Source organism: Hemicordylus capensis, chromosome 2 (genome assembly GCF_027244095.1).
Source record: "Hemicordylus capensis ecotype Gifberg chromosome 2, rHemCap1.1.pri, whole genome shotgun sequence".
NCBI classification, from domain to species: Eukaryota; Metazoa; Chordata; class Lepidosauria; order Squamata; family Cordylidae; genus Hemicordylus; species Hemicordylus capensis.
In genome coordinates, this window is record NC_069658.1 from 329326226 (window position 1) to 329351723 (window position 25498).

At 42.9% G+C, this 25498-nt stretch overlaps 1 protein-coding gene across 16 annotated transcripts in view; it reads right to left on the reverse strand.

Moving 5' to 3' along the window:
- Window positions 1-13714: 13714 nt before the first annotated feature.
- Window positions 13715-25498, reverse strand: part of DAG1 (dystroglycan 1) — a 146919-nt gene continuing 135135 nt past the window's right edge. For all 16 annotated transcript variants that reach the window (XM_053291831.1, XM_053291834.1, XM_053291818.1 and 13 more), the window contains one exon: window positions 13715-18831. In XM_053291831.1, the coding sequence (XP_053147806.1) occupies window positions 16447-18831 (2385 nt within the window). In that variant the 3' untranslated portion in view covers window positions 13715-16446. The remainder of the gene's footprint in view (window positions 18832-25498) is intronic.

A 25498-nucleotide genomic window follows, 5' to 3' on the forward strand; every position in this document is an offset into this window, starting at 1 on the left:
CAGCCTTATTTACCTTAAAACATTGTCATCCTGATCCAACAACCCTCATTTTCATGTGGTAGGAATATGTATTTATTTGTTGCATTTAAACACCGCCCCATATAAAATCTAAGGGCAGTTTACAATCCAATTAAACAACAACCAAACCCTAGCAATCATATAAACATTAAAATTACCATAAATAAAACGCTAAAACATCATAAACTAAAAGCCTGATAAAACAGGTTTTCAAAAGTTGTTTGAAGCACACTCCCAAATGAAATGAGAATATCCCCATTGCTGGTTGTTTTTAGAGCCTCGGGGCAACCCTAGAGAAAGCCCGGTTTTGGGTCACCACCAAGTGAGCCAATGGCAACCACAACCGGATCTCCTCCAATTATCTTAATAGGTGGCGGGGTTCATGAAGAAGGTTGCGCTCTCTTAAATATGCCCAAGCCATTCAGAGCCTCGTAAGTAATAACCAGCACTTTCTATTTTGCCCAGAAACTAATTGGCAGCTAGTGTAGTTTGTTAAAAATAGTAGTAATGTGGTCTTTACAGATGGCCCTGGAGACCAACCTGGCTGCCGCATTCTGCACCAGTTGTAAAGAGTATTGCAGTAGTTAAGCTTGGATGTTACCAGCATATGCACCATTGTCTTGAGAAATGGGCAAAGCTGGGATAATAGCCACAGCTGATAAAAAGCACTCCTGGCCACTGCTTCAGACTAAGATATCAGAGAGAGGTTTGGGTACAGAAGTAGCAAACCTCTTTTTAATCTTTTTTTATTTAATGTATTATATGTTTTTATCTCATGTTTCAATGTTGTGTTGTAAGCCACCCAGAGAACAATCTGTTATGGGGCAGCTAACAATTTTATTTATTTATTTATTTTATTTTATTTTATTTTATTTTATTTTATTAAGCTATGTACCTGATCTTTCAGGGGGAGTGTATCCCCATCCAGAACAGGCAGATCTAAACCACCTTTAAAGTTCTGGCCTCCCACAACAAGTACCTTCGTCTTGTTTGGATTCAACTTCAGTTTGTTCTCCCTCATCCAGCCCATTACCGATTCTAAGCAAGCATTTAGAAAGGTTAAGCCCTCTCCTAATGAAGTTGATATGGAAAAATAGATCTGGGTGTCATCAGCATATGGATAGCCCCCTCCACCAAATCTCCTGATGATCTCTCCCAGCAGTTTCACGTAGATGTTAAAAAGCATTGGAGTTAGAATTAGGCCCTGTGGGACTCCATACAATAGCTATCACTTTGAAGAGCAACAATCTTCAAGCAACACCATGTAGGAGCGGAAGCACTGCAAAGCAGCGCCTCCAACTCTGAACCCCCTCAGGTGGTCCATGATACCATAGTCGATGGTATCGAAAGCCACCAAGGGATCAAAGAGGACCAACAGAGTCACACTCCCCATCAATTCACAATTGTAGATCATCCATCAGGCCATCCAAGGCAGTCTTCACCCCATAGGCAACTTGAATGCTGGTTTGAAATGGGTCTAGATCAGGGATTCTCAAACTTTGGTCCTCAGGTGTTATTGGACTTCAACTCCCATAATCCCCAGCCTCAGTGGCCTTTGGTTGGGGATTATGGGAGTTGAAGTCCAATAACACCTGAGGACCCAAGTTTGAGAATCACTGGTCTAGATAATCTACTTCTTCCAAGACTGGAGGTGAGAAGTCACCAACCTCTCAATCACCTTGCTAAACCGTGGAAGATTGGCGATAGGCCTATAATTGCCTAACTCTGAGTAATCAATGCATCTATCTTCAAAAGTGGTCTAACAATTGCCTCCTTGAGACAATGAGGCATTCTGCTTTCCCTCAGAGAGGCATTGATGCCTCTCAGACAAGACCCTCTTCAGTAACTTCCCTGCTAGAGTGTATAAGCCATGTAGGGCAAGGGTCAAGAGAACATGTGGTAAGGCGAACTTCTCCAAGCAGCTTGTCCATGTCCTCAGGAGTCACAAACTGAAACCAATTCAACCTAACCATACAAGAGGAGTTGCTGGACACCTCCATGACAGATGCATTTTGAGTTCAATATCATATTGAACATCTGTACAAGCCATTGCCTAGGAGATCTTGCTGCATGCAGTAAAGAAGAGCAGACCCACAGAACTTTGCATAGAATACATTTGTGTGCAGATAAAAGAATAACATATGCATTCAAAGAGCAAATACACAGATCCATTTCCATACTGCATAGCGGTACATGTGCAGAAACAGATATAATTGCCCTTTGACCTCTCCTCCCAAACTAGGCATGCTAATACTGACACAAACACAGATGCTCACTGAAGTGTTCTGTGCAGCTTATTTAGTTTGAGCCCATTAACTAACTCCAGTTCTGTACATGATTAAGTTGCTTTATGCAGAGTTAGCCTATTGGTCCATCTAGCCCCATATTATCTACTCTGATTAGCAGCAGCTCTGCAAGGCCTCCCCCAGAGCTTTTTCCATGCTTGCTACCAGAGAACCTTTAACTTGAGGTGGTGGGAAACTTGCTGAGAATTACATTCTGTTATTCTGTGAGAGCACATGCTTTAGTCACAGCAGGTTCACATATGTGAATAAAGCATGTACTCTCATAAAAATATTCTAGTCTAACCTCCTGCTCAGTGCAGGACACTACTACAGCACAGGTGGCCTGGCCACCCAGCCATTCTGCCTCTGAGTTATGACTCCACCCCAATTGCTGGGAGTAGAACTTTGGAACAGGATATGAAATAAACCCACAAGTGTCCCGTACCAAGTAACCTCCAAGTATCTCTGAAGTCTTCTTCAGTGACGCTCTTGGTTGCTTTCCAGTTAAAAGGATTTCAGATCGCAGGGCTGAGAAAGACCTCTGCTTGAAGCCTTCGGACGCCATTCAGGTAGGCAGTCCTGGGCTAGGTGGCTCGCCATAAGACACTGGCATATGTTCATATTCATGAAGAAACTCTTTGTAAAACTGCATCCTGATTGGCGATGAATTGTTTAAGCATATCTGCGTTCCCAGGATATATTATCCAAATTAAATGACAGAGGAATGGTACTGAAACAGCTCTCTGTGTCTGAAAGTTTAAAAAGAATTATTTGTCAGTGGGTACGCAGTAATGCAAAGCTATAGCTTCATTCTCCTATTTCACCACTTTTTCCATGTACAAAATTACTATTTGAAATTGATCTGCGTTCAAGCTAACTCAAACCAATTCTGTTACATGATGGCTTCCTTCTATTATATATAAATATAGTATCTGTAGCATTTGTCAATATCCCTCTTGAGGTATAAACCTTTTCTTCTCTTGCAACAGCACAAGAACTCCATAATTTGCTGATCTATTTCTTATGTATAGATTTAAGAGTTTTAACTAGAAACATTTTCCTCCTCCTGAGTTGATTTTAGTCTCTGGTTGGTAGATTTAAGTTATTTTGGGGAGATCAGCCCATTCATACCAAGTATGCACTTTCAAGGCTTAATTTAGAGAAAAACAAGATTAGAATTATTCTTCTGCCCTTCTCTGGGTGCTCCCAACCCTCAGAGGTGAGGCAGGAGGCAAGTAGAGAGAAGAGGACTCTTTCAGTGGTGGCACCCAAACTTTATAACTCCCTCCCAGGAGATGTACATTTGGCTGGTGTCCTCACTTAACCTTTTCATACGAGCAAAGTCTGTATGGTTCTCTTGGATATTTTATAGCATCAGCACATGTTGCTTTTATTCCTTCGGGTTCATAGTTTTAAATGACTGCAGTTTTTAGCACTTGCTTGGGTTTTTAGTTGCTGTGTTTTCACCATTGTCTTTTGTTTCTTTTGTATTTTTGTTTTATTCTCATTTTTGTTTTAACTATTTCATTAGCCACCCTGGTGCTAAGAGGATAAGTTGGGATAGGCATTCCTAAAACAAATAAAAATTAACAATGAAGATACTATAAAATAGTCTAGCAATTGCAGTTTCCCCCATCCATTGTCAGATACCTTTCTGGATGAGGTCCTGTTAAAAAAAGGTTACAAGGTGGCCTATTCCTGGATTGGGCCAGAGTTATATGTATATGAGAGTCAGAGTCAAACGCACAACCAGTGAAATCAGTTTTCACAGCACTCATCACTTCTTTGGGAGGGTTGGGAGTCCGACTTGAACTCCCCCCTTCTTAGGCTCTCCCATTGACTAAACTGATATGCTGGGCACATATTTGGCACAGATATTCTCACCCACAGCAGTAGCAGCAGCAGCAGCTATGCTGCAGAGAAACATCTCTACATCAGAGCCACTCACTCTTGGTTTTTATAATGCACTGCAGTTCTTTAGTCTTTGTTTTTATTTGTTAAAGTTAGAGGGGGGAAAGGATTTGGGGTTCCATGGCCTATAAAGTTCAATGGAAGAAGCAAGCATCACTACCCTGGAAAGAAATGGATTCTGAAAGCACATACAAGCACATGCATACAACATACAGACTAGGGCCTTGTCAAGGTTGTTGGGAACTGGCACTGGATTGCAACAGCTGCTGTGTAGGACGCTGGACTGCTTTTGCTGAGCACGCTTACGCAAAAGACATACTTGTTAGGAAGCACTTGCTTGTCTTTCCAAGCCCATTCCTTGGAGCTCCACTTGCAACAAATGCTGGGGCTCCTTGTGCCAGGGGTAATCTTTTCCCACCAAGCTCAGGATTTTTCAGAGCTTGATCCCAGACACAGCTCAATTGTGAAGGTATTAGCTGGACAACAGCTGGCAGTGGAACTCTCTCCACAGCTTGCTTAGCAGACAGCAGGCCAAGGGAGTAAACCCAGAATGAGATTCACCCTAGAAGACCTTGCTAAGGGCCTTCAGCACAGTGGCATCTCCATTCCCTTGTGCACTTTTCAGAACTCTCCCCATGTTTTCTCGCCCATCCTACAACACCCAAAAGTGTTATATTACCAACATGTTGCTGCAACCCCATCTTTTAACGCTCCGCTATTATATCAAACTGAATGGCTGTACTTCCATTTTTCACTCACCTGTGTGTATATTTTGCATTGCTCCTCCACTTAGGCCCTTTAGTCAATCATGCCTTGTTGCTGTCAACTCCTGTGCAGCTAAATTAAGGTTGCATGCCCTGGTGGCTGGCATGTGCTAATGTGCCATCAGATGAATGCCTGTATCATAACACTATTTTAAAATCAGGCTCATGCATTCACAGGATTACTTAAACAATATATGCTGTATCTGTATTTTAAACTAGGGTAAGAAATGGTCACAAAAGTCTGAAAAATTTGGGGAAAACATGTCTGAATATCTTTATAACCATAAGGGGAACCTCTTGATTTCTCCAGAAGAAAGCTGGGATATTTTATGTTCAACAGCTTAAACTTGATAACAGGTTTCTTTTCCCCATGTAAAGAAACTCTGAATGTATCCAACAGAGGGATCTTGTAGTAGCTGAACAAATTAGACATTCCTTTTTTCAAAATTCGTGTTCCAACTATTGGAACAACTGAAATAGGCAAAAAAGAATTTTTAGGCTATATGTCGTCTTCAAGGAACTGAATGTCTCTTTAAAATGATCACATGTAGCTAAATCAGATGCTTGGAATCCAATTACTGAATGGGAGAAAAACAATAAGGCAGAATTTTAAGCCATGGGAATAAGGCCATAGCTCAGAAGCAGAACATCTGCATTTGCATGCAAAAGGTTCCAGGTTCATCATCCCCTGGCATCTCCAGGTAGGGCTGGAAAAGACTCCTGTCTGATACTCTGGAAAGCTGCTGCCAGTAAGTGTAGATAGTACAGAGCTGGATGGACCAATAGTCTGATGGAGTAGAAGGCAATGTCCTAAGTCAGCTTTGATGATTTTCTTCCTGGCCTTAAGGCAGTAATTGTACATACATGTACTTGGGCATAGGCTACAATAAGCTCAATGGGACTACTACCAAACACCCACCCACACAGCCAGGCTATATGAGAATTAATAGCTCTCCTTCAGTTGTTTTTTTGTGTGGAATAGCCCACTAGAAGCCAGCTTCACCACTTCAATAATAGTGAGACGTCGACAAGCAGGCCATGATGGAAATAGCACCCCTGACTATGCATGCCTAGCATCTGAAAATCAAAGATATACTGTCCTTGAAGATGACAATTCCATCATAGCTGTCAAAGTAAATAGCTACTGGTAGACCTACCCCTCATGAATGTGCCTGCTACTTTTGAAATGCCATCTAATGCCAGTGTTCTTGAGTAAGCAGTTGGAGAATAGCAGCAGAAGTAAATCCATTGGCTTGCCTCCGGTGTGCTGCCAGTGGAGTCTCAACTGCTCATTCCTCACAGGCTCCAGTCAGATGTCGTCAACATCATGGGCACTCCCTGTCAGACTCTGCTTGTACCTGCCTTTTCCAATCCTGCTTACCTTTTATCAGAGCTCTGCTTGGCAAAGTGATGACTGACTTGTGTCTCTTTATAGTTACACTAAAGAGGTGAGGAGAACAGGAAGGAGGAGCTTCAGTTATGTGGCTCAAAGGCAAATATTTCTGTTGGCCTAGGGAAGGCTCTTGACTGTGCTTGAAGAAAGCTGACATGGAAAGCAGGAGAGACCCATGCTTTTCTAAAGCAGCTCAAGCTGTTCCTCAATGCCCTTGTCGTCACTGCAGGTGAGTTTTTAAAGCTCTGCCACGGAGCTTACAGAAGTTCAAACTAAAACAAAACAGGAGAGGTCTAACAATGGGCATGCAGAATAGAGCTGCTAGTGGTAAATTCTGGAGGAAGACCCTGATGGCGATGGATTATTATTATTTGTTGTCTTGCTTGATCCTGAGAGACAAGTACAGCATAGGCTGGCTGTTCTGCTGGTATTCACAGACTAAGCATATCAAGGAAGTAGGTTAGTGGAGGTTGCCATCAGCTGCACACACAGTTTGGGAATGACAAGTATACAGTGGCAGATGCTACAGGGAAGTGAACAGGGATATCAGCAGCACACAGGATAGCAACATTGTTGTCTGACTCGAGCAGAATGCAGGAAAGAGATCCTTGGTCAACAGCACCGCAGGGCTAAGCTCTCTAGAAAAACTTCCAAGAGTAATAATCATTCCGTTTCCTGTGAGCTGATGCTCTGAGATGGAAAGTGAAGTTCTGAGCTGCAGGGGGAGCAGCTAAGCAAAAACAACACTCCAGCCTTCTTGCCTTGCCCTTGAATTACAGCAAATGCTTTTGCTGGAGTCAGGTTACAAAATATAAGATTTGCTCCACCCACAGATGCTAAAAATCGCTTGTTTACTCCCAACTGTTCATGGCAAGATTGATGTCGCTGCTTCCCCATGAAATAACACTCAAGACAGGCCCTTTTTAAAAACCACACATGGCTGTGCTAGACAAGTTTCTCTTTAAATGTAGCTGGCCTGGAGAAGAGAGGCCAGCGCTGATGGCAAATGTGTGCTTCAAGGGAGCCATAAATAGGGGAGGCCTTTTACAGAACCTTCTCTTCTCCCGTCCTGGCAGCAGAGTTTAAAATAGAAGGGATGGGCTTAATGACTGTTGTGTAAGCCTGCCAAAGTGAGGCTGGAAGCAAAAGCTTTGGAAAAGCAACAGGGACCGAGAGAGCAGAGCCCTGCCTTTCCAAAGCCTGCCTTGCCCCTCTGCAGCAAAAGCTAACCAAGTGGGGCTGGGGATTCTTATCAGCAGAGCCATGTGCTTAGATGCACAATGCGAACAAATAGCACTGCTTCCAAAGGGGGGAAGTGGGGAGCTGCTCTGACAGCAGTGGGTATGGCTGGCAGTCACACACATGCAGCCCTGCCACTCAGCCTCTGGGAAGGAGATGTGAGAAAGCTTTTCAGCGTCCATTTTCTCATTCTCTCCACATTCTCCCTCTGAATGCAGCCTGATTAACACACGGCTGAACAATCCAATTCATAGCCTTAGGGTGCAGCAGGAGCCACGCACCAAGAATAGTAGCAGAAAGATTCAAACTTGCCATTGCTGAATGCAGGAGGCAGCAGCTGTGCTGTGCTGCCAATTACCCACCTTTGCAGAGACCACATTTAAACTTAAAGAAGGGGGGGAAGTAAACCCATAGACTCAAGTCCATACTTTCCTCAGTCAGCTGCTCAACAGAGATAGATAGATAGATAGATAGGAAGGAATGCCATCCTGGGCATGCATCAAGACTTGGGGCATGGGGCCTGAGACACCAGACCATGTTGAAGTCAACACAACCAAGAGTCTTGGGGCACCTTCAAGATGAACAGGAAGACTGTGGCATAAGCCTTCATGGCGGCCCACAACCCAATTCAAAAGTTATCCTCATTTCCATCCCAATCTTCATCGAAGGAGCTCAGGTTGGTATGCATTGTTTGTCCTCCCATTTTATCCTCACCCAAACCCTTTGAGGTAGGCTAGGCTGAGCTTCATGGAGTGAGAGGGGATTAAAATCTGGGTTTTCCTAATCCTAGTCTAACCACTATGCCATCCTGATTCACTGAAAGAGATTAATTCTCTCTCTCTCTCTCTCTATATATATATATCCACAATAGGTGAATAATAGGTGGACAATAAATTAGATGGCACAAGACTCTTTGTTGTTCTTGCTGGCACATACTAACATGGCTCCCCCTCTAGAAGCTGTTCTAGACCTAAATGATCTCAGTCTAGAATGCCGACATTGAGGATAGACTCTGCAATAAGAGAAAGAGAGCTTATTGTACCAGCCTTGCTGGGAAGCAGTTTAGGAATTAAATAATGAGACAAGACCTCATGATAGGATGCTGCTGTACCCTTAGCAACTGTCTTGTTCTAATACAAGTCCAGTGTGTGCAGTGGATGGTGTGCTGGACTTGGACCAAGGAGGCCAAGCTCAACATCCTCAGTCATGAAGTCCACTGAATGACTTTGGCCTAAGTGCTATCTCTAGCTGAACTACCTTTTAGGGTTGCAAAGATATGTGCTGCCCAGAGCTTCCCTGAAGGAAGTGTGGGATACAGACATGACACATTATAATCGAAAGAACCCCGCCTTTAATTTTTTACATGGCCCAGAAACACAATCAGAGGCACAGCTGCTGAAATAGGGATCCTGCAGGGGACTGCAATGTCTCCCTGTGTGCAGAGCAGGGCACAGATACACAGCACACGCTCCCAAAAGCCTTGCAAAATACAAGCCCTGCGTACATGCACACCCCACCCGTCATAATGGCATGCATTTTGTTTTTTAATGGCATGATGGCTCAAATACATGAAGGTTCAAATGCACACTTTTTTTTGGTGGGGGGGGGAGAGAGAGAGAGAACACGCAATAGCTGGAAGCCATGCTATCAATATTTAAGCAAACAATTAAAAATAACACAAGGAATATGGAACTTGAGTCACCCCTTGCATAAATGCAGCCCAATTTGGCAGGGATTAAACATTATATGGTAACATATCCAGGGCCTTGCAAGGACACAGTACCGTTGGCCATAATAACGATATTCATTTCAGCCCAGCAGTCAAGGCATCCAAGACATGTTACCGGAACAGTGATTAAAACAAGTAACATATTAACTGCATTGATTGCATTCTGTCCACTAGTGAGTGCAAGCCCACTCTCACTACAATTTTTAAAAAATGATAGATCATCTTTCATCCAAAGACCCATGGCAGTTCACAGCACAATAAAAACTGCAATAGCAAACACACACAAATCAGACATGGTCCTAAAACAGCCAAAAAAATATCAGTAACTAGAAGAATGAGCGCAAGTTGGGTGGTGGGGAGAGACAGGGCACAGCAACATCCCTGTCACCTCCCAATGGTCCAGGTAAACAGAAGTTTTTAACAGCTTCCAAAATACTGAAAGGGGGCAGTGCAGATCTCACCAGGAAAGGAACTCCACCACCTTTGGGCAACAGTCAAGAAGGTCTATTTCTGCATGTATGACAATTGAATGTCAGCAGGAAATGGCATGCAAAACAGAGCCCTCTAGATCATGTAAGGTGGATAAACTCCCTTGGGAGCAGGTGGTCCTTGAGATCTAGGCTTCATAGGTAATAACCAGCAGCTTGAATTGCACCAAGAAGCAAACGGGAAGCCAATACAGATCCTTCAAAAACTGAAGTGATATGCTCACTATAAGTGGCAACTATATCAGCAGAGCTACTGCATTCACACCATTTTGCAGTTTTTCCAGCTCTTCCCCCCCACCCCCTGCCTCCAGCTGGCTCCAGCTTTGGAAGTTGAGCTTCAAGCAGAGTTCTGGTCACATGGTATTGTTTCAGGTTCCTAGGAGGATGAGCAATGTTTAAGCCAATATGAATTTTACATTTGTGAGCAACTGAACTACAATGCTTCCAATTGGGTTAAGTGCCACAGAGAGATTTGGAAAAATCGATTTAACTTGCATGGTGTGCAAGTTAAACTGGTGATGAAGATGAATCACATGTCTTGCCAGAACTCCTTTAATCTTTTGTTGGCATTTCTAAGCTCACTGATTAAACCTGGCCAATCCTGCCCACTTTCACCTCCAGTTTAAAAACATATTCAAATATGACTAATGAGTAGGGTTTCATTGACTGGGCAGAGTCATTTTACATAGATTATACTGCTAGGAAAGTTCAAGAAATGAAATGCAGAAGGCCCGCTAATATTGTGAGGACAATGTTCATGAAAACCATGATAATGAAGTGCATGACCTAACCCCCCCCCCCAATAGAGTTTGGTTCCTTAGCTAAATAATCCACTCTCATGGCCAGAGTGGATGGAGCAGCCTGGCAAGGAAGAGTGGCTATTTAAACTTTAAACCTCCCCATGCATCAGCTGAAGAGCACAGAGAGGTGCACTGCAAAGTTTAAACAGCCACTCTCTCTGCTGACCAGTGGGGAGGTTTAAAGAAGTTGCGAAGAGTGGAAGGAACAGTCTGCACCTCTCATACAACTTCTTTACATTTCTCCATGCACCAGCTGAGAAGCGGGGCAAGTGGATATTCAAACTGTATACCAATTAAGTTGGGGTATGTGTGTAGAAAAACAGTCAATAACAAAAACTACACCCTGTGATAACTACATTGGTATATAGGGAGGCGACCTGTGAAACCACCATTCGAGGGCCATTTGTATATGCCATATGATGTTTTAATTAATGTGCTTGCAAAAGGGAAGTAAAAAATCAGTTTGAAATTTGTAAAATTTCAACTGCAAACATCCTTTTTATTCACTAATTACCATATATGGTAAATTGAATCATAGTAAATTTGAATATGAGAAAAATCTTGGATGATATTCCAAGCATATCATCTTGGAATTACTGATCTGATTACTGAGCGTTAAAAATACATTGAGAATAATAACAGTTAATATTATATTCAAAATTTCTTCCAAAAACTGAAAAATTATATAAACTGTTCAGTCAGCACATTTCATTGTAAAAAGTAGTGTATTCACCTACTTTCAGTGGCAGGATTGTGTATGCAAAATTTGGTATCTGTAGGTCACCAGGAAGTCTGACTTTATTTTGCACAAAGCAACAAATTCTTCAAAAAATGTAACAGATTCCTAGACCAAAGGAGTTTAAATATAAGATGTCTTGAGATATGGCTGCTGATTTTTTAAAATTTCAAATATCCACAACACATTTTGTGGATGGGGTGTGTTCTATAGCCACTGCTAATGGCACACATAGTTTTTCTATATGGGAAGTTGTGTAACTGATCTTTAATCAGACAGACCCCTCCAGAATTAATTCATGTGATCTTATCACAGGTGCTTCATTATAACCTATTAGCGTCATGAAAATCCATGTGTCTGTCGTCTTCCAAGGTAGGCAAGTATTGTTTTCACACAGCTATAGCTCCCCTTGGAGCCATCTAATGGCACAGCGGGGAAATGACTTGACTAGCGAGCAAGAAGTTGCTGGTTCAAATCCCCGCTGGTATGTTTCCCAGAATATGGGAAACACCTATATCAGGAAGAAGCGATATAGGAAGGTGCTGAAAGGCATCATCTCACTCTACACAGGAGATGGGAATGGTAAACCCCTCCTGTATTCTACCAAAGAAAATCACATGGGTCTGTGGTCGCCAGGCGTTGACACCAACTCGAGGGCACAACTTTACTTAGCTCCCCTTAGACTTACTGGAGGGCTTGTGTAGCAAGCTGACCAAGCACTACAAAAATCTGTATTTATTTATCAGATTTGTAGAGAACCCCAAACTTCCGTCTCTGGGCGGTTGATTGATTGTTACAACAGCATAAAAGAAATAAAATGAAACACTTGGCACAATTTAAAACCACTGTCAAGTTAAAAAACTTTGGTGAAAAAAATGAGTCCTTAGAGACTTTTAAAAAGTTGTCAGAGATGGGGACGCTCTTATTTCAGCATGGAGTGCATTCCAGAGTCTCAGGGCAGCAATAGAGAAAGCCTATCCCTGAGTAGTCACCAGTTGAGCTGGTGGCAAAAGCAGACAAACCTCTCCAGATTATCTCAATGCGTGGTGGGGCTCTTGGCGAAGATATTCTTTTAAAGATTCAGGGCCTAAGCGGTTTAGGGTTGTATAGTTTATAACCAACACCACCTATTTTGCACAGAAGCTTATTGGTAGCCAGTGTAGCTGTTTTAGTATATGAGTAATGGGCTCATAAGGTGACCCAGAGAACAATCTGGCTGCCACATTCTGTACCAACTGCAGTTTCCATACAAAGGCATCCTCACACAGAATGCATTGTAGTAATCAAGTCTGGAGGCTACCAGAATATGTATTACTGTTCTGAGGTTGTTTATCTCAAGAAACGGATGCAGCTGGTGTATCAACTGAAGCTGACAGAAAGCACCTCTGTCCACCACCTCAACCTGGGACACCAGGGAAAAGTTTGGATCCAGAAGCACCCCCAGACTGCATACCTGTTCCTTCCGGGGAATTGTGACCCCATCCAGAACCAGCAGATCAAAATCATCTCCAACAAGAAGTACCTCTGTCTTATCTGGATTCAGTCTCATTTTCTTATCCCTCATGTAGCCCATCACTGCCTCCAGGCAGGCATTTAGGGAGGTTATACCTTCTCCTGATGATGTTGACATGGAGAAATAGATTTGGGTGTCATCAGCATACGGATAACACCCTACAACAAAACTCTTGATGATCTTCCAGCAGTTTCATGTAATGTTAAAAAGCTTTTTAAAACTTGTGCTCAGCCATGAACACACTGGGTAAGCTTGATTAAGCCTTTAAAAAGTTCCCCTTTTTAAAAATGAGACCTACCTCAGACAGATGTTGTGAGGAAAAGTAAGGACTGGAAAACACTTTGCTTATTGCAACAGCTATATATATTAGAAAGAAACAAGTTAAATTTCATAAGCAGCGTGCGTGGAGAATCACACTTTACATTAGGCATTTGCATGGACCTTTTGCTGCAGTTCGGTCTGAATTCAGACCAAACTGTAGGTCCCCGAACTGGTTCGGTAAAACCTACAAGCTGGGACGGTCAGGTCAACAAACCAACTTGAAGCGGCCTGGTTTGTGGCAGTCTGGTCTGCGATCGAACCAGTTCTGCCCATCCTTACTTTACATCTTTGAAGGCTGAGACCAACACCCTTTTATTAGGTATGACACTTGAGAACAAGCCTTCTGGAATTTCTACAAAGAAGCACCTTCAGGGAGAAGCTGTCACTGCTCAATACAACAATCTGGAACTCACTGTACTTTTGACAGCTTCTCTCTCAGGAGTCTCTTATGTTATGGGAGTATTGTGTGCTGGGAAACACAGAAGGGTTTAAATGGAAGAGCTCACTAGCCTCTGTATTTGTAGTAAAGTACACTGGTTTATTTAGTTGATATGTTCCTTTACAGAATGCAGAAAACACATCTTTAAAATAATTATATAAGGACATAAAAACACATCAGTGGTTGGTGAACACTTTTAATACAAGATTCTCTCCCACCATTACAGTGTCTAGTGGCATAAACAAACAGCACTGGTGCTTAGGGGGAAGGCGGCTGATGAGAATGCCATTGTTGTTATTCTGTTCACTGCCCCTTTGCCTCCAGTTTCTATGGTGACAGGTAGGCCCAGGCCTGAGACCGTTTGCGCTTGCGCATGACCAGTACAAAGTGGTATCAGTTGCTAGGGACAATGGCACTGTTTGGAAGGCCCTTCTAACTTGCAGCATTTGGGCTTAGGAGGCTCTGCATGTTGAGAACAGAGACATCTGAAAAACAGACCTGCCAGTATCGCTTTTGGCACTGTGCTGCCATGGTTGGTGGCTGGGGGAGGGAGGCTCTCATGGTCCTAGGGGCTGTTCAAAAGCAGTGTGCCCTAAGTGACGCCACTTAATCCCCTTGCCTTCAACCAGCTCTCCTGGGTGAGAAGTAGATGCAATTGCCTCTCCTCCTCTCAGACACATTCCAACATTCAAGCATTGTCTGTGGAGGGTGGTGGGGGAGGGGGAAAGAGGAGATTTGGTTGTTTTGGTGGGGCAAATCTGTACCTATCAAACTAGACAAAGGCAAAACCTGAAGCATTCTTTACAGTCACCCTCACTTCAATATAGACCTTCCAGCCCACCTCAGGGGGCAGAAGCAGAAAAGAATTTAAGAGGAGATTTGCATAAACAAACAGCACTGGTGCTTAGGGGGAAGGCGGCTGATGAGAATGCCTCACTTCACCCTCACTTCAATATATACCTTCAAGCCCACCTCAGGGGGCAGAAGCAGAACTACATGGGAATTTAACCAAATATTTGTTTCTGATAGGCAAAATCTTGTTCAAGTAGGTGGTGTTTGTTTTTGTTTAATTAAAGGCTTGATGGGAAATGCCACCCTAGCAAATTCAGAGGTGAAAGTCATTCCAGCCATTCCTCCACGAGTGTGGTATCTGGCCATGTCAGCACACAAACATACTTTGCAAAACAGTCAATATGGCTTAAAAGTGTCTGCTTTGTGTGCAAAGTCAGCCAGAGGCTGCCCAGCCCCCAGCTAGGGGATGGACTCATTATTGCAAAGGGTTTTTTTCCTCCCCTCTAACATACCAAAAATAGTCTCAAATGGACAAGGGAAAAAATCCATGCTTAAAATGATTTATTCTAAAGGGGGGGGGAAGGCATGATAGCAACCTTGAGGGCAGCTCCAACTTCCCAGGAGAACTGTGTGGAAGTTCACTTTTAAAAAAAGGCAAACTTAGACATGGCTCTACTATTTAAAACAATGACTACGAGAGACCAAAAAGGGGGGGGGGGATCTCAAATGAGCAAAGCAATCAGTCCCATTGAGTCAATACTAAGAAGCTAAGCTCATACAAACTGCTGGCAGCGTTACCATTTTTTAATTATTTTTTTAATAAAACAACTTGAGGCTGTATCAAAAATTTAGTAAAAAATTAGAGCTGAGAGTTCACTGATTTTTAGTATGAACTATCTCTGGCGACGTATTTTCCCAACCGCCAGGCAGCTCCTATTGCGTCTGTGTGTGTCCAGAGGAGAGCAGTGAGGGAGTAGGCTGGGGGGAGAGGGCCTGTTCCAATACTGTGGGTCCAGGTCAATTTTCGATGTGAGGAAACTGCATTACACTACATAAAAATATTGCATCTTCACCAAAATATCTCAAGAGTGTTTCAAAAGCCAGAGCATGCCTTCCAGATGAGAAAAACTTAGTGCAGCACCATGACCCTTGCAGCTTGCAGATACCACTGTTGGGCCTCCAGTCTCCAAAACGCAGCAGTGCTGCTACATAGCTAGATTCCGTCCTGCTTTTTTGGTAACTGCAAAGAGTTCTCAAAAACATATTTCTTTACTAAACCCATGGCTGTCAACACGGCATTTGACCAGCAATGGCAGGCTAGAGCAACAAGAGCGCTCTCTACAGTTTGCAAAAGGGCCCCAGCTGATGACTGAATTGTACCATGTGTGAAAAAATAGGATTCCTTTGATAAAAAAAGACCAATCCCTCAGCCTGATTGGCATTGGAAACACCCCTGGAGCTTATTTATAGTAAAGCACTTCCCCTCCCCTTCCCCAAATCTATACATACAGGTTTAGGTAACAGCGATTAAATGTAAAAACGTAATGTTGACCTCAGAAAGTCCTCTGAATTTAATTTTTAGGCTACGTTTCATGTTATGCCCTGTAGCTAGACACATGTGAATAGAAAAAACAGTACAGTTAGTTTTAAAGGCAAACAGCAGAGACCCAGCGTGCCAACCCTAGCGCTGCCTGCATGTCCAGCCAGTCTCCCTTTGCACAAGTTCACTGATGCTTTGAGACACCTGCTGTCAGAAATACTTTTTGAGCCAAGAAGATTCTTTTTCTATGAATAAACAAAACAGAAGCTGTTAGGCAAAAATAAAATCAGTGTCCTGAAAGTTCCACAAGCACTCTGGTGTAGCAAATGTATCCGGAGAGGGCCTGCTGGGACCAGGCTACGTTTGGGATTCTGTATGTTGGTTTTCTGGTTGGTAACGGATTTGCAGGCCACTGATCCCCTACAGACAACACTGGTGTGGAACTATAGGCCCCATCTCCGCAAGTGTCTCTTGTTCATTAAGGGGGAACATAAGGAGGAGGGGACCTGTATGGGGTCATGTTCTTCGGGCGAGAGCCTTTACCCTCCATGGGTGCTGTGAAGGGAGGGGGAGGCTGATAGGGAGGTGCATTAGGGTCTTCATCTCGCAGTGGTGTGTACTCCCCTATGGTGTCTTGGTTGAGTGGGGTGGTTTCCGGCATATTTTGATTTGGGTACTCAGGTGGTGGGAGAGGGGCTTTCTCCTCCTGCAGAATCAGTGGCATACTAGAGGAAGGGGGAGGCTTGGAGTCATCTAGCTCATCTGCAAAGATTATTGGTACTCCCTTCTTGATAAATGTGGCCTGGTCTTCTATGGTGAGTTTGCCTTTTCTCTTCTTGCGATAGCAGATCATAGCAATAATTCCAGCAATAAGCAGAATGGCTGCCACTACTACTGCAGGGATTACTGTGTGTAAGTACACATCATCCTCACTTGTCTTTTCTGGATCTGGCCCAGGAAGCGCAAGTGTAGGTGGCACAGTTATAGGTGGTCCATCTCTAGTCACTGGAATAAACTGAATGTGTCTGCAGCTACCAGCACCAACTACAGAAATGCTGACAGGCCTAAACTCTGGTTCTAAGGCATTAGAGAAAGCTGGGCTTGGAGCGCCAGAAGAATCAGAAATTTTTTTGCTCATGGCACGAATCTTCTCTTTGGGGCATGGTTCCAAAGGCAGAGTATTGTTTGTCCACTCAACTACAATAGAACCTTTGCTGATATTTTCTATGGTAATAGTACTACTGTTTCTGTCTCCAAGTGCAAAAGCCAGCTTCTTTACCAACATAATTTTCTTATGAATGTCATTGACAATGGTACTATGGTCTCCATGGAATACAGCTTTAAATTTAACTGGAGGCACCTCATCAGGTTCAAGAGCGTGGACAAATATTTCAAAAGCATCCACAGCTGTAAGGCCACCTTTGTCTGTGGCATGCATGAAAAATTCATGAATGCCTGCATGGGTGCGATTAGGTAGTCCATACATTAGCTGACTCGTGCTGTTGAACTGCACCCAGGAGTTTTCTTCCAGTGGCTGCTCATCTTCTAGTTTCATGGTCAGCTGCAGTTTATCAGTAGTGGTATCTTCCTTGTCATAGAAAGTATCTGAAGGTATTTTGAGCTCAAAGTACGTACCAACCCATGCATCCACCCTGTCAATGTGGTTTTTCAGGTCTGGTGGATCATTGGGCACACGGGGAGTACCAACTGTAGTAGGACGACCCTGAGTTGGTGGAGAAACCGTTTCTGGTATAATAGGGGATGATTTAGTAGTCCCAGGCTTTGGAGGTCGAGGAGTTTTGGGAGGCCTTCTGGAAGGTCTTCGTGTTGTACTCGTATCAGTGGTGGAGGGTGTGGCTGGTTTTAGAGTGGTTCCTCTTGGTTTCTTTGTTGTTGGTGGTGTAACTGCCGCAGTAGTTTCCACATACCCAGTCATTGTTGGTCGAATCTGGACTGTGTCAGTAGTAGTTGTCACTCTGGTTGGCTGACTTGGTCCAAGAGTTGGAGTCTGAACAATAGCACCTCTTGTTCTAATAGTAACTGTGGGTTTGTTTGGCAAGGGTACAGGCTCTCTTACTGGAGGGGCTGTTGTTTCAGTGGGAGGTGCAATGGCTGGGGAAGTGGGTGTTGGAACAATTCTAGTTGGTGGTTCTTGGAGGGCAGTTGTTGGAGGACCAACAGCAGTCACAGGAGTTGGTGTAGCATTAATCTGCCGTTTTATTCTCTTTGGAAGATTAGGTTTCTTGTTAGCAATGTGCCATCCAACCACAGGGTAGCCAAGATGAGCAGACATTGTACCTTCTTTAGCTGGAGTTTCAACATTGCTTATGTTTGGGACACTATTTTGGCTCAGAGAACAGCCCAATTTCCAAGAAAGCAAGGCTCCATTTTCCACCACCTTCTTTGCATTCCCTGGCCCAGCCATAAAGGCTGACATGTCAAAAAGTCTATTATTTACAACTGGAACTAATTTCATGTTATAAAGTTCCACTTCTGAGAAGGTTTTCATTCGATTTAAAAGTTCAATCCTCTGCTTTGGTGTCATTTTTGTTAAGTCAGCATCCAAAATTACCGTTAAAATAGTGACTGGTTCCTCTGCACTACACACAAATGGTGCTGCTTCATTCACATCTTGTGAAGCCACTCGCACTGACTGAGGTTCATTATGGTCTTCAGGGTGAACCTCAATGGAGAAGACGTTGGTGGTTTGGGGCACGTAGCTTCCATTAGATACCAGATTCATTGCATTCACTGAGATATAATGAATGCCCTTATCCGTATCAAGTGGGAGACCTTCCAAAGTGCTGCTCTCCGATTCCCAATGCAACCAAGGTGGCAAGGATTCTTTCCCAGCTTCAGCAATCTATTAAGGAGAAAAAATAAGCATAGGTAGTTACAGCATCCTTCGGAAAGCAGTAATATAAACTCCTTTACTTTTAACATTTACACAATGGACATTTAAGAACTCCTCTAACAAGTAGTAGATAAATCTTGAATATCATATTTTAGTTCAACTTGATAGGACAAAGACACTAAAGATGGCTGCAAGCTAACTGGTTGGCAGGCTTGTAAATAGCACTTGTCTGTGGCAAACAGAATAATCTCCATGCAACCAGGCAGAGCAGCTTATGTTACATGAAAGGTTAGTTCCATTTTCATTAGGGTCACAAATGATGAATATATATATAGGCATGTGTGCACAGGCAGATGAATGCCCTTTTCCTGGGTTAGTAACTTTTGCAGACTCACTTGAAAGGCTGAGTTACAGTTGCACGTTCCCAGCATTCACCACTTAGAGGATACACCTCTTTTTGCTAAGGCATTGTTTCCAAAAGTAAGTACCTGACCCTCTGGGGTTGCAGGGATCTTGGTGCAGGGGTTAAGTATAGCAAATGAGGCAGCTATCTGACCTTCTTGTTGGCTGAAAACATATGGTAATGACAGGCAATGGCAACATGAGAGGGAGGGAAAGACAGATAACCTGAGTAAATCCCTGGCTGAATGGGGAAGAAGATAACAAGGTTGATAATCCTATGACAACACAACAGAGCAATTTACTAGACTGAAATTAACTAAAAGGGTAGCTATGAAGTCAGGACCTTGCCAGTTGGGGTGGGGGCAGGAGGGGGGTGGAAATCCTGGCACTATTGCAAATATGTTTGAAATTTAAACAACTATAGCACAAGTGAATTTTTCATCAGAATTTCCTTGTTTTGCCACATTTGTAAAGACTAAATCCCTGTTTGGGATTCTCAACTTTTTTGAAATATCACTAATTAAAAAAAAGACGTGACCCTCTAATTGCCATCTTTACCAAGCAGCTCAGAATGACTACAGAAGGACAGTAAGTATATTGCCTGTAACCTCTGCTTACAGAGAAAACAAACAAATGGATCATAGAGCAAATCAATCTAGAATTTTCACTTGAGGCACAAATGATCAGGTTCAAACTATCATACTTCGGACACATTATGCGAAGACCCAGCTCCCCTGAGAAGTCTATAATTCTGGGGAAAGTTGAAGGAAAGAGAAGAAGAAGACAACCAGCAGCAAGGTGGATGGACTCGATTACAACAGCAATGAATGCGCCACTGAGAGACCTTAAAGGTCAAGTTGACGACAGATCATCCTGGAGAGAATCTAAGAGTCAACACTGACACTTAGCAGCACTTAATCAATCAATCAATCAACCTCTGCTAATAAAAACAAGATAAATTATTGAAGCTGCTCGACTATGAAATTTGAAGTGACCAAACTGATCATTCCAAGTCATCTTCCATGGCAGTAGATTGCCCACACTATAGTCTGTCTCTTGAAGCATATCTAGTCATTTACATCAGGGCAAGGCTAAGCTAGACAAGCAGAAAGTTATGTATGGTACAGGAGTGCCAGCACCAAGAACTTTAGGAGCGCATATTTGAGGTTACCAGTGATAGTTCTAAATGACCAACGTTTGGTGCCAAGGTCCATTATTAGATCACGGGGGGGGGGGGCGTGGTGGTCAGGGACTATTCAGAAACATGAGGGTTTTCTTTGAAGAGCTTATCCATGCCAGTTAAAGATACAAGCATGCCATGGTTTACTGTCTGTATGATTTGTATTGAAGGATAGAAGATTTGATTAGATCCCTTCCCACAAGTAACTTTACTGCATGACATATGATAATGGTTAGTTCTCAGTGTCCAGTAACTAATATAAATGTATACAAATCCTGAGGTCTACTTTAGTAAGTTCAACCTTAATGTAAGCATAGGAACATAGGAAACTGCCATATGCTGAGTCAGACCATTGGTCTATCTAGGTCAGTATTGTCTTCACAGACTGGCAGCAGCTTCTCCAAGGTGGCAGGCAGGAATCTCTCTCAGCCCTATCTTGGAGAAGCCAGGGAGGGAACTTGAAACCTTCTGCTCTTCCCAGAGCGGCTTCATCCCCTGAGGGGAATATCTTGCAGTGCTCACACATCAAGTCTCCCATTCATATGCAACCAGGGCAGACCCTGCTTAGCTATGGGGACAAGTCATGCTTGCTACCACAAGACCAGCTCTCCTCTCTAAATTCAGATTACTAAGGATCTACTAATTCAGATTACTAAGGATCAGATTAGAGGTAACTTGCACCTAATTGCTTTTCTCTTCAACTTCTGTTCTTGCATCTCCTGCCCCCTGCCCCACCCCAACTACATTTTATAGCATACAGACATAGTCCCCTCTCTCTCTTTGTGCCGGTCACAAAAAGGTACACAGACATGGACAAAGCTTGTTTCCTGCAGCTTCCCTAGCAGTTTCATTTGCTCCATGAGAAGCCCCGAAGAACCCCAAAATGTCAGACAGCAAACTACAAACCTGTATATTGCCAGTCATTCCATGTTATGGGGACTTTACTTTCTCTGCAGCCATTTGTCATCAGAACAACTGACAGTCTGAAAGTATGCCAAGGTGCATTTCCCCTCTCCCAGCAGAGTTGGGAAAGCCACACGTGTGGAGCCATAGTTCTATTTTTGTGCCAATTCCTGTCTGCTTTGAACCAAGGGAGTCCCAGCATCCTATCTCAATGAATAAGTGAGGAAAGGCTGACACAGCCAATTACACTTCTCAGGTAATAATGCAGCAACTGGTCTTTCACAGATCAATTATTTCTGGTACAGTATTCTTATATACTACTACTTAATCTGGAGCAGGGGAGAAGTAATCCGGGACATGGATAACTTTGCTGCAAATTCTCCGAGCGCAAGGATGGGTCTCATCATTGGACGGGACATGGATAACTAACTGGTTGTGCAAACTGAAACAAAACTGCAACTAATCCCAGCTGGCCACAACTACCAGGTAGTTCTCTTCAAGACCACTTACCTTCCATTTACATTTTGGTCTTTCCATAGGTGTGCTTGTTCCACAGCTAAAGCAACTTTCAAGTGGAATGTGAGGAAGGTATTTTGCAAAGCAGCCGTTACCCACTGCTATAGGTCGGGACACAGCAGTGGAACTCCTGTCCCCACCCCTGCACATACTTTGCACCAAATCCTCTGCTTTTGAAGCTAATCAAGCAAAATAAAGCACTGTTTTTCAATTACTTAGATAAGAGAAAGTTTAACTGCTAGCCTCTCAACCATAAAATGAAGAGAAACAATCCTCAGAATATTGCAGAGTGTGGGTGGGCCAGAAACTCTTGAAATGCTGAATGCGATGAGGAACATTATGTTTTCTCTTTAACCATGTTTAAAAATTCTATTTCCAACACAACAATGTTTACCAGCATGAAGAAAGAATGTCTGGTTTCTCATTCCTTGCTCTTTATTCAGATATAATTTCATTTGGGTGATGAATATTATAAATTAAACTCAACCAATGATGTTTCTTGTGTGTAACAATTCATAGCAGAATGAAGGCATATGTGTTGTGGGTATTGTGTGCTGGGTATTAATTTTATTGTTACTGCCATTACAAAATAATTATAACCAGAATATGATCTTATGATCATATCATACGCCTTATACAAGACTATTGTTCCATCCAACATCAGTATCATTTTCTCTGAATGGCTGAAGTTCTCTGGGGCTTCAGGCCAAGATTTCCACCAATCCTAATATCTAAGATCCTTTAACTGGTGATATAGGGAAGTGTCAGAGACTGAACCTAGGACATTGTGCATTTGTTTTCTTATTGCTACAAATATGAAATGTAGTTCTTCACCTATTTAATCATACACATATCCTATTGAACTAATTGGTACAGTGGTACATATGCTGGTAACCTCCAGACTGGATTACTACAATGCACTCTATGTGGGGCTGCCTTTGTATGTAGTCTGGAAACTACAGTTGGTCCAGAATGTGGCAGCCAAGTTGGTCTCTGGGTCATCTTGGAGAAACCATATTACATCCGTATTGAAAAAGCTAAACTGGCTGCAGATAAGTTTCCAGACAAAATACAAGGTGCTGGTGATATAACCCATCCCTAAACGTCTTGGGCCCTGGGTAGTTAAGAGAATATCTTCTTAGTCATGAACCCTACCACCTATTGAGATCATCAAGAGAGGTGTGTCTACAGTTGCCACCAGCTTGTCTGGTGGCTACTTGGGGATGGGCCTTCTCTGCTGCTGCCCCAGAAAAGCTTTGGAATGTGCTCCCTGCTGAAATGAGAGCATCCCCATCTCTGACAATTTTTAAAAGTCTTTAAAGACATATCTATTCACCCAGGCTTTTAATTAAATACTGTTTTAATAGTTTTAACATCCTATAAAAATATTGTTTTAAACTTTTAAATTGTTGTAATGTTTTAAGCTTTTCTGTTGTCATTTATTTTATTTTGTTGTAAACCACCCAGAGATGTAATTTTTGGGCGGTATAAAAATATGTTAAATAAATAAAATAAATAAATGCTTATTCACATTAAAGTGCTGGCAGGATTTCACACTAACATAGCTGATTCTCTGAAACAATATTTTTAAAAAATGCGAAAAACCACCTAGGCGGGCTCAAGAACAGAACTGTATGTTTACATTTCATTTCAGTGCATTATCAGCATACCTGTCTTTGGAATAATTAAAATGTCAAAGTGGTGAGCAGGCTTCCTCATGATTTAATATTTGTGTTGGTCCTAATAAAGGTATTGCCCTCATTTGATTTTTTTAATGGATCAACACAGCAACGACTGCCTTGGTCGGCCTGATGGATGATCTCCAATTGGGACTTGACAGAGGAAGTGTGACTCTGTTGGTCCTTTTGGATCTCTCGGCAGTAATGGGCTGGATGAGGGATAACAAACTGAGACTGAATCCAGACAAGACGGAGGAACTTATTGTGTGGGGTCATAACTCGGGAAGCAATATTGATCTACCTGTTCTAGAAGGGGTCACACTTCCTCAGAAGGAACAGGTACGCAGTCTGGGAATGCTTCTGGATCCACACCTTTCCCTGGTTCCCCAGGCTGAGGCAGTGGCCAGAAGCACTTTCTATCAGCTTCGGTTGATACGCCAGCTGCGTCCGTTTCTTGAGGTTCATGATCTCAAAAAAGTAGTACACTTGCTGGTAACCTCCAGACTTGATTACTGCAATGTGCTCTATGTGGGGCTGCCTTTGTACGTAATCCAGAAACTGCATTTAGTACAAAATGCAGCAGCCAGGTTGGTCTCTGGGTCATCTCGAAGAGACCATATTACTCCTATATCGCAGGAGTTGCACTGGCTGCCAATAAGTTTCTGGGCAAAATACAAAGTGCTGGTTATAACCTATAAAGCCCTAAACAGCTTAGGCCCACAGTACTTAAGAGAGTGTCTTCTTCTGCATGATCCCCATCGTCTACTGCGTACATCAAGGGAGGCTCGTCTGTGGCTACCTTCATGTTGTCTGGTGGCCACCCAAGGACGAGCCCTCTCTGTTGTCGCCCCGAGACTTTGGAATGCGCTTCCCGTGGGAATAAGAGTCTCCCCATCTCTAGCAGCTTTTAAAAAGTGTCTAAAGACTTATCTTTTTACCCAGGCCTTTTAGCTTTTTAACTTTGTAACTTTTTAAAATTTTGGATTATTTATTGATTCATTTTAAATTGTTTATAGTATTTAGCTGATTTTGATGTTTTGGTTTTGTGTGATTGTGAACCGCCCTGAGACCTTGGGTTGGGGCAGTATAAAAATGCATTAAACAAACAAACAAACAAACCTATAATATTTTTGGGTTTGGATTGTGCTGGGACCCAAGATGCTGCAGCACCACTCCACAATGAGATGCCCCACACTAAGCTCCATAACCAGTAGGGTATTCTCTAGTGATACAATATCATGATAAAAATAAAGTTGAAAAAAAGCACCACAATGCAAGTTTACCTGTCTACTGCTTGCATTCTTTCTGGATACACTGCCACCATTTCCCAATAGTTCATGTTTCCACTCAAGTCATTCTCCCACAACACACTTTTTGGTTACTTCCGGAATTAGAGGGTGTTATGCATGCAACTCTGGCATCTTATTTGACTCCTCCTTTAATCCCCTCTCCTCACAACCTTGCCAAATCCTGCACATCTTCCTATGGGAGGGCCCATAGATCAGTGGTAACACTTGCAAGGACCCAAGTTCAATCCTTTGCACCTCCAGTCAGAAAGACAGTATGACTTTTCAGGCAAGGGTCTTTTCGGGTGACCTGAAAATATCCTTATCTGGAGATCTTGAGAAGTTCCTGTCAGTTAAAGGAGACAGTAGGCTGATATACCAAATGGCCCAACTCAGTAAAAGGCAGATTCATTTGTCCCTCTCATCACATCCATTGAATGCAACAATCTCCAGCTCTTATTTCTATCGAGCTAGCTCACTCTCCTCTCTAAAGCACAAACATTCTCTCACTTGCCCTTGGTGAACCTACTATGTACCACCATCTACCAGTTAATACTTCCATTCTTCTTACTCCTATATAAAATCATCCCCTCTTCCTTCTCTTTCACCCCATCAGTTTCAGACTGCAAACCAGCTGAATGAAGACCCTGTTATCTGATCTATACAGCACCTGGCACACACTCGGATATATTAGTAAAACTTTATAATAA